Source organism: Bombus flavifrons, chromosome 2, assembly GCF_040668555.2.
Source record: "Bombus flavifrons isolate JBK064 chromosome 2, iyBomFlav1_principal, whole genome shotgun sequence".
In the NCBI taxonomy this organism is placed as follows: Eukaryota; Metazoa; Arthropoda; class Insecta; order Hymenoptera; family Apidae; genus Bombus; species Bombus flavifrons.
In genome coordinates, this window is record NC_138443.1 from 4,155,186 (window position 1) to 4,172,366 (window position 17,181).

General features: G+C 37.1%; 2 protein-coding genes across 3 annotated transcripts in view; one reads left to right on the plus strand and one right to left on the minus strand.

Moving 5' to 3' along the window:
* Nucleotides 1-2,716, plus strand: part of SNF4Agamma (SNF4/AMP-activated protein kinase gamma subunit) — a 131,568-nt gene extending 128,852 nt beyond the window's left edge. For both annotated transcript variants that reach the window (XM_069132552.1, XM_069132550.1), the window contains exons 11-16: nt 146-298; nt 378-556; nt 639-842; nt 925-1,071; nt 1,240-1,333; nt 1,436-2,716. In XM_069132552.1, the coding sequence (XP_068988653.1) occupies nt 146-298; nt 378-556; nt 639-842; nt 925-1,071; nt 1,240-1,333; nt 1,436-1,716 (1,058 nt within the window). In that variant the 3' untranslated portion in view covers nt 1,717-2,716. The remainder of the gene's footprint in view (nt 1-145; nt 299-377; nt 557-638; nt 843-924; nt 1,072-1,239; nt 1,334-1,435) is intronic.
* Nucleotides 2,717-3,656: 940 nt separating this feature from the next.
* Nucleotides 3,657-6,704, minus strand: l(2)k09848 (WD repeat domain 74 lethal (2) k09848). The gene is made up of 8 exons (XM_069132567.1): nt 6,562-6,704; nt 6,233-6,380; nt 6,053-6,148; nt 5,678-5,984; nt 5,434-5,531; nt 5,141-5,342; nt 4,764-5,036; nt 3,657-4,668 (listed from the first exon to the last, which is right to left on the minus strand). Exons 1-8 carry the CDS (start codon nt 6,617-6,619, stop codon nt 4,579-4,581), a joined length of 1,272 nt encoding a protein of 423 aa, XP_068988668.1. The 5' UTR covers nt 6,620-6,704; the 3' UTR covers nt 3,657-4,578.
* Nucleotides 6,705-17,181: the final 10,477 nt, after the last annotated feature.

Consider the following 17,181-nt stretch of genomic DNA (forward strand, 5'->3'; position numbering starts at 1 on the left):
ATTTTTTATTATGGGAAACATTTACATTTACTACATGATTTAATGCATTTGTAAATATTTAACAAATTATTTTTGATATTTTTGTATTTATTACTGATAAAATTATTTATTTTATCGTATATTACATAAATAACTTTATATACAGGTGTGAGAGCTGCACCACTATGGGACAGTTCAAGACAAGAATTTGTTGGAATGCTAACTATAACAGACTTTATAAAAATCTTACAGATGTACTATACCAGCCCATCTGTAACAATGGATGAATTAGAAGAACATGAATTAGATACATGGAGAAGTAAATATTTTTTATCGATACATGTTCTATAGATTACATATGTTCAAAGATATAAATATTTGAAATTTTATCATTTTAGAAGTCTTGAAAGATCAAGTGCATCCATTAGTGAGCATTGGCCCAGATGCATCTTTATACGAGGCCATTAAAACTCTAATTCAAAATAGAATTCATCGTTTGCCTGTGATAGATCCAGATACTGGAAATGTTCTCTATATTTTGACACACAAACGAATCCTTAGGTTCCTGTTTCTTTATGTAAGTATGAAACAAGAAGAATTGTAAAATCAAAGGAACTACTTATCGGCATATATATCTTATTTGAATAATTCATTAACAGATACACGAGCTACCAAAACCATCTTTCACCAGTAAAACATTGAGGGATCTAAGGATAGGTACCTTTGAGAACATAGAAACAGCAACAGAAGAAACTAGCATAATTTTAGCTTTAAAGAAGTTTGTTGAAAGGAGAGTTTCTGCATTACCAATTATTGACACTGAAGGAAAGTTGGTTAATATTTATTCAAAGTTTGATGTTATTGTAAGTGAATTTTATAAGTCTCAAATATTATACTTTTATTTTTAATAATATTACCTAATACGTTATTTTTGTATTTTCACAGAACTTAGCTGCAGAAAAAACATATAATAATTTAGATATTTCATTAAGAGAAGCAAATGAGCATCGTAATGAATGGTTTGAAGGAGTTCAAAGTTGTAAATTAGATGAAACCCTATTTACTATTATGGAGAGAATTGTTAGAGCAGAGGTATAATCTTCATATTTTTCATATTAAAAGAATGTTAGAAATGATTATTGATTGTTCATTGCAATACATTTTAAACAGAACAGAGCTTATAATTATTTAATTTTGTAGTATAATGTACTATTTTATATGACTGTGAATATATATAAATAAGTCATAAAACTTTTTTAGGTTCATAGGTTAGTAGTGGTTGATGATGATGATAAAGTGATCGGTATAATTTCTCTATCCGACTTACTCTTCTACCTCGTTCTTAGGCCTTGTGGTAAGAATATATCTTAATTTACATTTTTTCGAGACAAAAGTATACAGCATTAATATTATTAAGATTAAAAGGTATTAATAACGAACAAATATCAATGTTTAGGTGAAGATGGCAGTAGCAACAAAGATAGTTCTGTATCGTTAAGAGCACAGGATTCTACGTCAAAGGCTCCGAGTTCTGTGCAATCGGAGGCTTCCATTCCTGATGGTGAAGCAGAAGCTGAACAAGATACAGCTGAAGTAAACCAATCTGAAGAAGCACCCGCAACACCTAGTCCGCCGCTGAGTCCTGCAGCATCAGATATTTCTGAACCTCAGTCAACTTTAGTAAATCAGTCTCAAGAATCTGCGTGGCGAGAAGTAGCCGTATCAGGAGGAGATTGAGCCAATATTATCTTAACATGCCATTAAGCATGAAATTGTGAATCAATTGTTTGACTATAACGTCAAACCGTTATAAGATAACGACATCAAGCAGTGTACGACTGAGCTTGTTTTTCGTTTGTTCTTAATGCTTGCTTGTACAATGCTTAAGAACTTAGGAAAAATATGCGAAAAATTGTTCTTCGCTCGTTCGATCAATTTACGTCACAAAACTAACTGTTATCTAAAATAATGTAATCGTGTTGAAATATAATCGCGTGAAAATGATGAAATGAATTTCACTGGACGCGACAAAACGATAATTCAATGCTCTATACTGTATAAAATAATTAAACTTAATTTTTTATGGTACAAATGCTACTCAGCGTAAACGTTCGAGCTTCTTGCCAGGAACGATTGCTACGCCATTATCTACTCAGGGTATGATATTCTGTACACCCTTTCTTCAATCGTACACTGGGAATGTTTCAGTAGAATTTTCGAGGAAACAAATAGTAGTTTCTTGCATCCTTTAGATTTATGATGTTACTACGCTCCTAATACTGGTATCCTTGTATTTTATTTGAAATCAAAGATTATGAAGTAATTTACTTTACTCATATAGTATAGAAAAATGTGCAGAAGACATAAAACAGAATAGTCGTATGTCAAAGAGTGCTCCATAATTAATAAATATGGACCTCGTTTTTACAGAGGCCTTCCATGCTTTCTCCTGACAGGAACGAAATACAGTGTTAAGCAAACGTCTAAACATGTACATATATCCTGTATGTTTATCTATAAAAAAAGCTTCTTATCCATGAACTGTCACGTTGGATGTCTGAATATTAGAAACTGATATGCATAATAAACGATTTTGTTTTAAACGATTGCACAGCATGTGATATTTTTAAAAAACGAAAAAAAAAAGAGAAAAACATGGTGCTTTTGATCTTGCGTTAACTCTGATATAACGATAAAATGGAAGTAGTGTGCAGATAATGAATAACAAACAATAAAATACATAGATAGTAGATAAAATGTTCGAAATTAATTGTATTATCATCTAACTTCTACATAAGCTTCACGAAATGTTTCACAACAGGAAAGCAATACTTGTTAAATTTATATGTTATTATTTCATGTACGTTTTTTAAGAAATAACATTTATGAGATGAATATACATTATTAAGTACTGAAAGGCCTACAAAATGTGAAAAATAAGAACAATTCCACAACTAATATGCGTTGTCACGGGTATTTTAATTAATATATAAAAATACTTGCAGCACTTCGTTCAAGTTATTTATGAAACTATTTAATTACGAACATATTAGTCTTTTTAGACTTGTGTGTATATACATACATATAATTTTACTTAGTAGCGCTTCTTTTAAATATTTCTATGTTTGTGTTTGCTTTATATGCAAGAGATTTTTATAAATTAACTAATATGTTCACAAATTTTCCTTTTGAAAAGAGAACATGTTAAAATTTTTACGATTTCTCACTAAATTCAATACGTTATTAATCACTAATAAAGAAACAACTGGCATTAGAAAAGAAATACAGTGAATGAAAAATTTTATAATTGTATTTTATGTTGTTATTTTTTATATGTTCTCGTAAATATTTACAAAATTAATAGTATCATACAAAGATTAAACAAGCACCAATATTGAACTGTACTTGAGAATTATATAAAATAGAAACTCTACTCAATATTGTATATTGTTTAAATAACAAATTATAAAATGAGTGGCAGAAAGCATTCCTGTAAAAATGTTTTATTAAAAAAACACTGTTTCAGCTTGAAACAGACTTCATTCTACGCTTACTGCATGTAAGAAGAGGTGGAATTATAAATTATGCAGGATATCTGCATGTGTTACATTTATGTGGAAATCTGTATATAAGTGGCCTCTGTGCCGGGGAATATATTTTCCTTTTTGGCACAAAGCTCCATTTCGTCTACAGAAATATAGATGAAACCTACCTATTTGAATCTTGAAGGGGACAGTGCCTGTAATTTAGTGAGTTTATTCCTAGGTACATTTACAAGGATAAGAATAAATATTCCATTTCAGATGAGAGCACAGTCAGGATAAAGCAAATTTACGTTAGTATTAATTATCAAGAGGCGTAGCGAGGGGACAATGATTTTTGTACAGCTGAAATGATTGTAGCCGAATAAGATTTAGTGTGCTATAGCTGCGAATATTATTTCCTTTTAGTACAAAATACGTTTCAACTTTGCAAGTTGTCACGTTCACTGTTTTTCTAGTTTTTAGACGTAAAGAAATCTACAGTAGCCTACATTCTGCAGCGCATCCGATTTCAATATTATTACATGTTGTAGCTGAAAGCACAAGTTAATGTAACGTTAACAGGAAACATTGTTACTGTTGTGTGAGAAACCATTGAAGTCGGTATATGCTGCATTCATGAACCAAAACACTATAAACAAGGTATTAAGAATAAATTGTACAATAAAAAGAATTAATCGAATAATTAGACAGTACACTTAGTCGCGTCGCAGTACTGTATATCCAGGGCAAAAGCTATTAGCGTATTATTCATGTCCCTTGTACATGTAAGGTACAAATGAAAAAAAAACGAATTGCTGAGTGACAAAATACATCGTAACTGAGACATTTTATTTCATTGTTTGTAATGATTTCTATGTGCCTTTACCCTATCTTTATATTATACTATACATATGTATTAACATCTTTAATATTCTCTAATACAAATTTTTAAAAATTTTATAAGATATAACATATATCAAACATATGAAAATATAAAAAGATTTTCGTTATCACTTGTGAACAATACTAATAATTAATATTAGATGCTGATAATTCGTGATCACTATTATCTTGCTTATAACTCTATTATCGAATTTGACCTCTTTATCTTCTTATACTGTCTTTTTGACAGTTCATCTTTCCTTAGTTCATATTTACGGGAAATCTGCATATTAAAAAATAAAAAGAATATCATTTATCTTCATTCATTGAAATTTGTAAATCAATTAGAAAAGAAAAGAAATATAACAAATCACTTACAATTTTATTATCTAATCTTGAAGGATTTGTTTTCCTTTGCTTTCTTTCTATTGATCTATCTTCTTTGTTACTAATTACTGGCATTTTCTCAAATAACATATCATATTCTGAATCAGAATCTGAATTGCTTCGCATAGTTTGCTGTTTTCCTTGAAAATTCTTAGTGGTTTTATTCTTACACTGTTGTGTATTTTCTTCGTTAACTTCTTTATTCATAGCAAGTGAAAACTCTGAACGTAACAACATACATGATATTTTTGACGTCAAATATACCTGCAATATAGAACAATATATAATAAATAGCAACTTGATTAAATTAAATACTTGATAAATACTATTCTTTAATATAAAATTCTCCAATACTGAATTATTTTTACCTTTCTTAATAATTCTTTTGTATTCATATGATGTATTTGCAAAAATCTATCTAAACCAACACTAATAATGTGAGGTTCAATTCTACTACAAGCTATTCCTGTTACAGCTCCAACTGATCCTTTATATGTATTTAATACTTTAGCTGGTTTTCTTAAGTCTATGAGATTCATTATACCTTTGCCAGAACCAACTATAATCTGCCTATAATTAGATAATCAATTTTTCATATTTATGTATGATATCCATTAAAAAATACACGTTACATTTTGTTATGTGTGTTATATACACATACCTTTTTTGTGGCACCACAGTTAAAGTTGTTAATGCTTCATTTTTTACTTCAACATTTATAACAGGTCTTCTTTGTGATTTTGGATCATATAAACGCACCTTAAAAGTTTCATTTTTGTACAATGAGAAAATGTTTACATAATGTAACAACTACATATTAGAATCATACATATGTATGATATATCATATATGTATGATATATCATATATGTATGATGTATTGATATATATCAATCAAGATCTTACATATCCGTATTTACTAGTTGTAACAATTTCTTCTGTACCATGAAGAAAATCTATATCAGAAATCCAGATAGGAACCCTTAACTGTAACCAATCAGGAGGTACATTTTTCTCTATAAATATTTGTGTTTGTTTTTCTATATCAAATAATTTTAATGCATGTTCTTGACCTCCAGTAGCTATTATATGTTTATTTATTCTCGAATGACGCATTTTATCTAAATTTTTACCAGCATTCATCAAAAATCCATCTTCTTCTTGAAATCGCCAGAGTTTTATTTCTCCTGATTGTACAGCAGACAAAATTGCTCTGTAAATAAAATCTCATATTAAAATTATACACCACAATACTATTTGATATTTCTAAAAGTTACTTACTCATTATATCGAGATATGCCAGTAATTTTTCCTGTTCCAATATTGCAAAAGAAGGAACATGTAAATGTTGAACAATCGGTATCATAAACTTTTATACTGTAAAATAAGAGAAGTTATGATATTTGTATAAATAATAAATGAAATTTCAGTATAATTGATAAATGACTTATTATACATAACCTCCTAATGTCTTTTACACCACACGCAATTAGAATTTCTCTTTCCTCATCATCACCCCAAGACATTGTTGTAACCTCATCGTTATCAGTTATGGAAATCAAATTCTGTATATTTTGTGATACACATTGTTTTTTATCTATTCTTACACCTGTCGATAAAATGCACAATTGAATTTTATATATTTCGTTTAGCTGCCATTATTATTAATACAATATTTCGTACATAAAGTAAAAACGATCTTTTTAGGTTAATTCTCCTAACCTATTGTAAAACATCCGATTTTTCAAATTAAAGTAGACATAATGTTAGAATTAAGTATTTACAATTACCTTTGAAAATTCCAGATTTTCCACCAACATAAATATCATAATTATCTTTTCTACTCATTTTGACTAAAAGTAATTTTATAAATAATAAAATTCGATAGCAAGAATGAACAGACGAATATGTATAGACTTCGAATAATAACTACAGAAAGTGAAGCCGTTTCCTAGGAGCGGGCCACGTGGTATATGAATACGGATTGGTGATTGGTTGTGAATGCAGAAGCGCAAGTCTTATTTTTATACTGACTTCGAAAAAGAGCGAAAGTATCTCAATTCGATGAAAATATTGTTTTTCTTTCTTTTTATGTACGTTCCCCGATTTCTTCGAAACAATTTGATCACTTTCGACGGATGGGCGTCACGTATTTTTTGTGAATTTCACACGGCACTAGACACACGTCTACACGCTTCGGCACTCAACAGGAAACTGAACTGGTTTATTTCCTCTTTTTGGTATACTTCATTGAGATGGCGACGAATGCGCTGCAAACACCATGTGACCCTATTCCTGGTCCTCTGGAAGCGGTTCCACACCTCGCTGCAAGCAATGAAATTTATGATTGGCCCCTATTACGGTCGAATGCTGGGGAATCCCGCATCATTTTAACCTGGAGTTTACTATAGCTGTAATTAAACAATTGTAATTATCCGGGATTAGTAATAATGAGCTTGGGCTCGAGGCGACCGTCGGTCGCCAACGTACCCGCAGTCAAGGGATGAACGCTTGGTCTAACAAAGGTATTTTATAACCGCCATTAAAAGAAGTATCCCTGGCAAGACATGACAGTAAACATTCTAACGGTCTCTGTCCCGTGGCCACACACAGCTCCTATTCTTCGAGTAAGATGTTTGCCGGATGTCGATGTGCTCATTAGCAACCTTCTCTCGAGGGCAATTAGCATCTTTTCTAATCACCGGTATGGAAATTGACCAATTAGCAGCAATGCCAATTTCCCTTACTCTCTGTACGAAGACTATCCTCGGCGAATCCGATGATCTCGGGCCCTTCGACACGCCCCGAGATAGTTTTCCTCTGTGGCATCACCGGGACGAGGGACACAGTCTTTCACGCGATCTCGTCAACTGAAGGGAGTAACGTTCTTACGAATGATTGTGCGGACTTAGACTTCGCGAGCACGTTCATCCATCATCCCTCTGACCGCGGTTTCGTTGTCGTACCCGAGACCATTGTGACTAGTATCGCGGGTGCCTAATCATCATAGTCGATTGTCAAATTTGTATCATCTGTTTCTGTGCTAATAAACCGTGTCTTTATTGTATCGCGACGATGGCTAACTCCAATGAAGACTCAACCAACACCCACAATCCTGACTACAAGGTTGCTCCGACATATATAAAGCAAATTATCACGTTCCCAGTTCGTATCGGCGCAAAATTATCTCTAATTATATACGACAATGGTCATAGCCGGCTCTATTACTAGCTGTGTCGAACAACGTGATAACACCGCATCAGGAATCCTAGTTTCAGTTCGAGAGACAAAATTATATGTAAAGGTCTGGGAACTCCCGTGGTGAGGGTAAGGCTCTTAGTGATCTGATAATGTTGATTAATTTGTCCGCAGCAGACGCTTGAATCGAGAAGTTAGAATTCGTTGTGTGATGCCATTATGTAAAAATACCATCTCTTCTCTCTCCTTAATGTAATCGTGTACTTGACTCACAATGGATAGAGCAGCAGAAGGCGTGGAAGGAAAAAATGGCACCACGATAATGATAATACAGACCAACTTCCATCTCAAATATATGATTATTATGATTATATTATCATTTTTTTTTTTGTATCTAACTAATGTTACTTTTACAATAAAAGTTTAATAACATTGAAATGTTTCAATCGTGTATGATATTTTGCACATAATATTATTTACATATATTGTAGCTAGAGTTAATAGTTACACCATTTTTTAACGAATTAAACAAAATTAAAGGCAAGTTTACTTTTCAATATACGAGTCAAATATAAAGGTATTAAATATAACGTGTACATGCTTGTTTTGTAAGTCGTAATTTTGTTAAATTTTTTTGTTGGAAATAATGATTCATAATCAATATTCATTTAAACAGTTTTCTGTGACAAATGAATAAATGAATGAATGAATGAATGAATGAATGAATGAATGAATGAATGAATGAATGAATGAATGAATGAATGAATGAATGAATGAAATGAAATGAAATATCGTATTTGTACTTTATGATGTCGACCCACCGACGTCTTGCTGTTTTACTGACATTAGTACTAAGAACTCTTGTATTTTCCGCTTCCACGTATTTGACAATCGAGGTCTAAGTATGCAAATAAGAACTACTTCTTTATTATGTTATTACCCCAGATACCAACACCTATCAAAAGGGAAGCAGCACCTCAACATGGCTAGCATCTCCCCTACGGCAATGGACAAGGTATCAAAGGATCTGTATCACTGAACTTGGTCTCTTATTCTTCGGAATCTCGCGTGCATTTTTATCTCCACTGCCTTACCAATTTTTAGAGTTACCATTGTTAATATATCTCATACATAATATATACATACAGTTCTTAATTCCATTTCCTTTCGGCAATGTACGAGATTAATAGAAATTGTAGGTCGCAATTCTTGGATGGCACAGCAGTAAGAACACCCGAATGCTGTAAAAAGCACGCATTTGTTAAGTTAATTTTAGTTATTACTAATAGCTCAATGCCAAAAATACAGTTGCAGAAACTTTTTCGCGAGCTGTATGAACCCGCTGTCGCAGAAATCGTCTTCTCTTATCACGTGGAAACTACAGCCGATCGTCATATGCCCCAGTCTTCCCGTCCTCGAGGATTTCTGCGTAGACGATTCGGTATACGATATAAACCTTAGGCGTCTACTGACGCTTACTAGCTTACTAGCCATACTTCGCGCCTATTACTAGGCACACCGTCGTGCCTGCACTGTAAGTTCGGCGTAAAAGCGTCTTATCGGGGGCCAGGTTAAATGTACGATGAAAGCACCTCATAGTTAAAAGATTGCAAACCCGTAACGTCCGTGAGAAAATCGCCGCGAAATAATTCTGCGCCGATACGAGCCCGGAACATGACAACTTACTCTAAATAAGTGGTGAAAAATTATGAAAAGTAGTTTAACTCAGTCATTGAGCATCGATATTGATAATATCGATATTTTATTCCCGATATTATATCGATACTCTGAGTATCTATCAATACATATCGATAAAATTCAAATGTATCGGCATCACTAATACATAGGTCTGAAAACTCCTACGCTGGGGTTAGTTCTAGATTCGAGGACAGAAAGTTTCTTGTATTGTCCATCGCACACAAGGCGCTAATGTCGAGTAGTTAAAACAATTTCAATAAAGTACCTTGTGGTAGAAGTAACCAAGTAAATTTTTTACAATTTTTATAATATTTTATGAGTAAGTATACATTATTTATTCATAAACAATTCTATGTATGGTTAAACTTCATTTTAGGGGAAACAAAATTATGGCCTTGTATACTCTATTGTTTTGACTACTCTGCAGTAACGTCGTTAGTGGCGGATTGGAGAAACACAAGTCACCGCATAATCGTAACATCTTCCACCGCGGGAGTTTCAAGACCAATCGTCCAATATGGTTCGATCGTGGGCACGATCATACAAACAGGTATCCATATATGCTAGGAAAACCGTACAAAAATTGACTCGTGTTCAGTTGTGAAAAATCAACATGAAAAGTCGACAAATTTCGCGTTCTTGCGAGACAGACAAAGACGGATAAAGTACCCTAGTCTGAAATATTCATAGCATGTCACGCATACGCAAAACAAGAACTTTCTTGTCTTCCATGCTGAGTTTCCATAACTAGTCAAGACTCAATGTTCGAACAGTTTCCCTAGGCATTGGTATACGAGTGTCGAGACCTGTTTAGATCGTTGTGTTCGTGAGCAGTATGTATAGATTTCCTTTAAACCTTTATGAAAAATGTTATTTGACAAATCGATTCATATAATAATAATAAGGGCATATTTTGATACTTTACGATGTTGCAATAAACAACAAAATTCACCGTCTACGTGGTTATCACGTTAATGAAAGCTATACAATACGCTTACAATACATAATTTTTGAATTAGTGCGAATGGATTCTCAAACTTGAAACCGCTATATTTTGTCTGTATTCATCGAGTACTACGTATCAAAAAATACAGAATAAATTAAAAAAGGAATAATTCTCAAAGGAAAAGTTTATTCAATTACAAAATTCTATTAATTAACAATGTTATAAATTAGTATCTCGATTTATTTAATGCTGATGTAGCGATGGCAGGATGCATAAAACTTGCGCCAAGTTTAAAAGCTATTTAATATTTATTTACCACATTCGTATAGTACATATAAATGTTATTGCTACAATAAAATATTTTTCTTTTGACCTATAATCTTTCATTTGATTTATAAATTATTCGCACATACATATATAATTTATTTTAAATACCTTTTATTTTACAAAACAAAGAATATTATCAATTTTATAATGAGAACGTTTGTAATATCAAGAACGCATATTTGAAACGCAGTGTTGTTCTGTACAGTTTCGTTTAACCAATTTAAATATAAGTCTACTCGGCAATATACGCCTGGCCAATTAGGACGAGCACAACCTTTTCCCCATGAAATTATTCCAACTTGCGTACCATTGCATAAAAGTGGACCACCACTATCACCCTGAAATTTATTTCTTTTACGAAAAGGATAGCTAGGTATAAAATAAATTTGAATTTAAATTGTTACAAACTTGACAAGCATCTCGTCCACCTTGTAATACGCCTGCGCATAAATGCAACTTACTATCTACTCCTGAAACTGGACATTTTTCCGGTGGAATCAAAGGTAATTGGACACTACGAAGGTAAGTACCAGACCCTTTCTAAATAAAATTATTTGGCTGTACTAGAATATTTGTTATTCCTTATTAATTTAATGAAATCTTTTATTAACCCGTTCCCTGTAAACATTCAAGTTCAGATTTAAAATCACGTTTTTAAATTCAAATTCAAAATCAAAATCATCTTTCCAAATTGAAATGCGTTACCACAAACAAGTTAAAAGTTCTTCTATTCCAGTCGATTTATTACTCACTGTCGAAGTTAGAATTATACCGTAGAGTCTATAGTCAGAAACGAAATTTGGAATATGAACAACAGGAAAAAGTAATAGGAAGAAAGAAAAAACTATAAAATACAATACAATAAACAAAGTAAGTAGAAAACACAAAATAGGATGAGAGCATATGTAGAGAAGAAAATAAAATTGGAAGTAAACTTCATTTTTTTCTGTTCAAAGGATTAATGAAATTCAACTTTAGATTTCCACTATACGATCTATATTTACTCTGTATTCTTTCATGTACTCTATTCCATATTCATGCTTCAAGCACTTGTGGATTTTCCACGTTTCGTACAATGCAAGTTTAAACAGAATGTTTCTACGCTTGTCAATCAATAAAACAATTTTTGTAGATGACAGAAAATAATTAGATGCGATTAACTACGTACATTGGATCCAGGAATGTGTCGTCCCCAGCCAGCCACAGTGCAGGGGTCGGTGTACCTTTGGAAAATGTCTGCGTCATAAGCAAGAGGAAGGGTGATGTATTTCACGTACGAGTTAATATGAAAGGGGTTCCGAAGCTGGATATAAAAATAAACACAACAATAGAATGAAAATGATATTTCTCATGAATTTCATGTCTTTGTATCTTGTTTCATTTTTCCTTTTTCGTGTTGTTTTATTTCATTCTTTATTCTCTATTTTTTATATATTTTATGAACTACTACAGACAGCTTACTGAAGTTAGATATAAAAGAGAATTTTGAAAACAGAGCAAGAAACTATTAATCTAATTTGGCTGATTTTCCTTTCATTCATTCCTTTTTCTTTTCTTTTCTCTTAAATTTGTTTTTATTTATCTTATATGTAATTATTATTGCATATAATTTACATACGTATATATACACTAATTTATACAAAAGGATTTTATTATTGAAGATATATATATATGTCGGAGATGAAAGGACAGCGAAGCCTTCCCTTTGGAATTTTGGGAGAACCCCTTAACACTTTAATCTAGATTCTACCACAGCCGTAATTAAACAATTGTTGTCATTCAATCCGATTGTATTTGTTCGAGATTTGTGATAATGAGCTTGGGCACGAAGCGACAACTAGTTGCCGAACGTAGCCGCGGTCAAGGGATGAACGTTTTGCCTAACAAAGGTATGGAGTAATGGTATAGCTCTCCTTAAAAAGAAATAGTTGTAGCGGCGCTCGACAGTAAACATTCAAACGGTTTCTGTCCCGTGTCTCGCCACACGCAGACCCTATTCTTCGGGTAAGATGATTACCAGATGTCGACGAATCTCCACAGTACATGTTCAGCTAGCCTGAGGACTCGTTACAAATCTTAAGATTTAGTTAACTGAAGTCCTTCAAACGGACAAACAGTCTTTGTCCCAAATACGGGAAGATAGGGGAAATATATTTTTTTCACGAGCGACGCTTCCCACTAGCAACCTTCCCTCGAGGGCAGCTAGCATCCTTCTCTAACCACCAACATGAAAATTGACCAATTAACAGCAACGTCAATTTCCCTCACTTTCCGAACGAAGGCTTTTCTTGATCTCGTGTCCTTAGACACACCCCGTCATAGTTTTCCTCTGCAGCATCTCTCGCGTGAGTTCTCATTAGCGAGTTACATAGCGTCTTTACGCTCGATGGATATTTTTTACGTTTTAACAAAGAGCTAGTTTAGTAATACTTGTACCGTAGACAAGTAAATCGAGTCCGACTTAAACTTTGGAAGAAAGTACATTTGTTATCCCGTTGACCGCGGATTCGTTATCGAACTTAAGACCATTGTCATTAATGTCTAATCACCGCGGTTACTTGTCAATTCTGCAATATCCACACTTGTACTAATAATCATATTTGTACTAGTAGATATCTTCTCTATTGCATAACAACAATGTCTAATCCAAATGAAGATTCATTACACGCCCCTAACCCTAATCACAATGCGAACCCGACATATATATATATGAAAATGAAACAGTCATCGATCGAACAATTTACAATTAATCGAAGATCTCGACTTGGATTCTTTTCCTTTCTTATTCTCTTCATAGAATTTCCAGCCGCGTGTAAAATTCATATACATATAAATACATATATATTTCTGCAGCTAAAAGCCGAAGAAAACACAAAACAAAATAAAACACAAATCATCTGTAATAGCTCAAATTGGTTCCAAATTTTAACTTTATAACTTATTTTTTCTTTTCCTTCTAATCTTTTGCAATTTTTGTATACATATATGTATGTACAATATTCTACACCTTTCAATCGGTGGAATTCTGTCGAAAAAGTTGATTGCAAAATTGATCTTGAGCACGATCTTCAAGATTAAGTTTTTTTATTGCGTTGTATAATACCCATCCCGAGGAACAAAAGTCTGAAAGGAACCATTGGTTGTAGATGGACTTCATGGAAAATGATAAAAAAATGTTGTTATTGCTGAAACCGATTTTAATTATGTAAGTTTTACATATTTAGTAAAGCATGTAATCGATATTATCATTTGTTTGTTTGCTGATGCATATTGATATTACAATTATGCAAAAATCAAATGTTTCGATGCGTTTCTTACTTCTGACGAGTAAAATATAATATGAGAATGTAGAAAACTCCAATTCTGATGTAATTCCCGGAGTATCCAGCGACAATAGTTTCTTCTACCAGCGTGGGCGTTATTCCGGAATATCTGTAGTCATTTTCCTCATTTATGTTCTTAAAATTAATTATAAATTAATGTGAACTATACAACGCACTATATATGACATACCGGCGCGATGAGCAGTGCAACGTAAACCCATTACTGAGTATAAACGTGCAAGTGCAATGACTTGTTCTTCCGTGCGCCAATGCACATTTATATTTTTATTAACGTGGAGGAAATCCGCACGGACACCAGGCGCTTCTGAGGAAAAGCCGGACCGGCCTGATAGTGCCGGACTCCAACCGACTAAAACCTTCACGATGACCGTCCCGGCTGCGATCGAGGGGGGTTAGAGAATCAGTGTGAACGACACACCGCCCCCTCGCCCCGCTCACAATACGACCGCTAATGGAGCGATATGCGGCCACGCAACACCGTGCCTCGTCGCCGGAGCCGCCGTGCTACGCAGTCCGGTTCCCCTATCGAACTGCTGTGCGGCCCCGAGGCGCTGAGCTGTCAGCGCCTAAGTTTGAACACCATCGGGGGGCGCGGCGGACCTAGCGCACCTCGCCGAAGCGTGTCCACGGCCTCTGCCGTGCCCTCGCCCTCTCATCGATTCTCTCGGGGTGGGAGTACCGCACCCTCACCCTCTCCGCAGCCTCTTTCCGAAGCGTAACCTGCTCACAGAAAGAGGTCACGGCCCTCCTCCTTCTCTCGCTTACCAAAAATGCCTCGAGGATCTCGGCGGCGAGAGGTCCCATCCGATTTCCACGATGAGGTCGCGGCGCGGCCGCGCCCACGCCGGGCAGTATTCTAGCGTGTGCTGCGCCGAATCCACACTCGCATCGCAGTGGTGGCAACGCGCGGTCGCCTCTATCCCGATTCGGTGCAAATACTCACCGAAGCAACCGTGTCCGGTGAGCGCCTGCGTCATCCTGTAGGTCAGGGGAGGCCCGCCGCCGTCCAACCAAACGTCCCAGTTTGGAAGGACGGCCTTGAGGAACCTTAGCATCGGCGCACCCGCTCTCGTGTAGAGGCTGGCGCGCCGAGCCCGAACCCTAACATCAGCGCCCACCGGGCCGACCCTGCCCGACAGACCCCGAGTGTGGAGATAAATCTCGCGACACCTCAGGGCCTGCAATTCGAACGAGGGAAACCCGGCGAGCACCGCTGCTGCTGCCGCCGAAATGATGCGGAAGCCCCTCACTACCCTGATGGCCACCGTCCTGTGCAGCCTCCTGATCGCTAGGAGACTGCCACGGTTTGTCATCAGGTCCTCCGCCCAGATCGGAGCTCTGTAGAGGAGCCTCGATCGCACCACGCCAGCCGAGACAGCAAACGTCCTAAGGCGTTCGCCGTCGCCTCGGCAGACGGTGCCAGGCGCTCGAAGTGAGCGCCGAAGGTTCAGTGGCTGTCGAGGGTCAGGCCCAGATACTTCATGCTGGTTCCGACCCCGCTCTCAGCCTCCTCCAGCTCCGCCAGGTGGACGGTTCTACCCCATGCCGTGCCCCAGACCAGCACCAACGTGTCATCGGCGTAGCACGCCAGTGCCGAGTTCGGAGACATCGGCGTCCGAAGCACCGCGTCGTACGCGATGTTCCACAGCAACGGACCCAACACCGAACCCTGCAGGACCCCGCGGTGTACAGCCCTCCCAGTCATCCCTCCGCCTTGGACGGTGTAGACGATACTCCGGACCCGGAGGAACGCGCGGACCACACCCGGCAGGTACGCGGGTACCCGACGAAATTCAAGCGCCTGGCATATCCTGTCCCAAGGGATGCTGTTGAAGGCGTTGACCACATCCAGCGACACGGCCAACGCCACATAACCAGGCCGCTCGGCCCCATCGACAAGGGAGCGGACACGGGCGACAGCGTCGGTCGTAGACCGCCCTCTCCGGAAGCCGAACTGGACGTCGTGCAGTCCGGGAACATTCAGGGACAAATGCGACTCCAGGCGGGCAGCCACCACCCTCTCCAGCAGCTTGCCAGCCTCGTCTAAAAGGCACACCGGCTGGAAGGCGGAGGGCGAGTCCGGAGAGCGCTCCGGTCTCTCGCCGACTGCAATCGTGCTTGTACGGTTCTTGCGGCGACGCCAGCGTCCGTAGCCGGGAGGATCGCTCCCCCTGGCATTATTTCTCATCAACACTCCTCCAACTTACGGAGGACAGGATCTTGAGATCCTCTAGCGGATCTCGAGGTCCTGGACCACCGAATCTATCCGTTTTCTTAGTTTTTGTATTACTCCCCGACCGGTCATGACAGCGGAAGCGGCGCGACGCTGACCAGGGGTGTGGGGAAGGTGGGGGAGTGGGACCCATAATCGTTCCCGTTGGGGCCCTGGGAGCATTTTCTTTCGTCCCCTTCGTAGAGGTGATCCCCACCTCTTGTCCTTCACCGTCGTTGTTATTATCTTTGGCTGCCCTCTTCGTGCATTCCTTGGTCAGCTGTTCTACCGTCTCTTGGAGACGACTGACCTCTCTCTCCAGAAATCGCACCCTCCTTCGCAGTTATGCGACGTTCTCCTTTTCCTGATCGTGGGTCGGTTCCGCGTCCTTCACAGTCACTTGCTTGTCGACCGGTCCGATCCTCATTTCGTCATTCCGCGTGTCGTCGCCGCCGTCGGCATCGCCGCGGATGGTAGAGGCGGCGGCGGCCACGGTGGCAGCCTCGGCGTCGGTGTTGGTGTACGCCAATGCACAAGCGGTCGACTAACTTTCCTATAATTATTAATGGAGTTCAATATCGATACTCTATCTCCAAAACGTTGGTCTAATTATTGCAATTCCCGCCAATCAGGAACTTCTACCGCCTTTTAAAGATTGTAAGCCCTACTTTTGTTGAGGTTATTC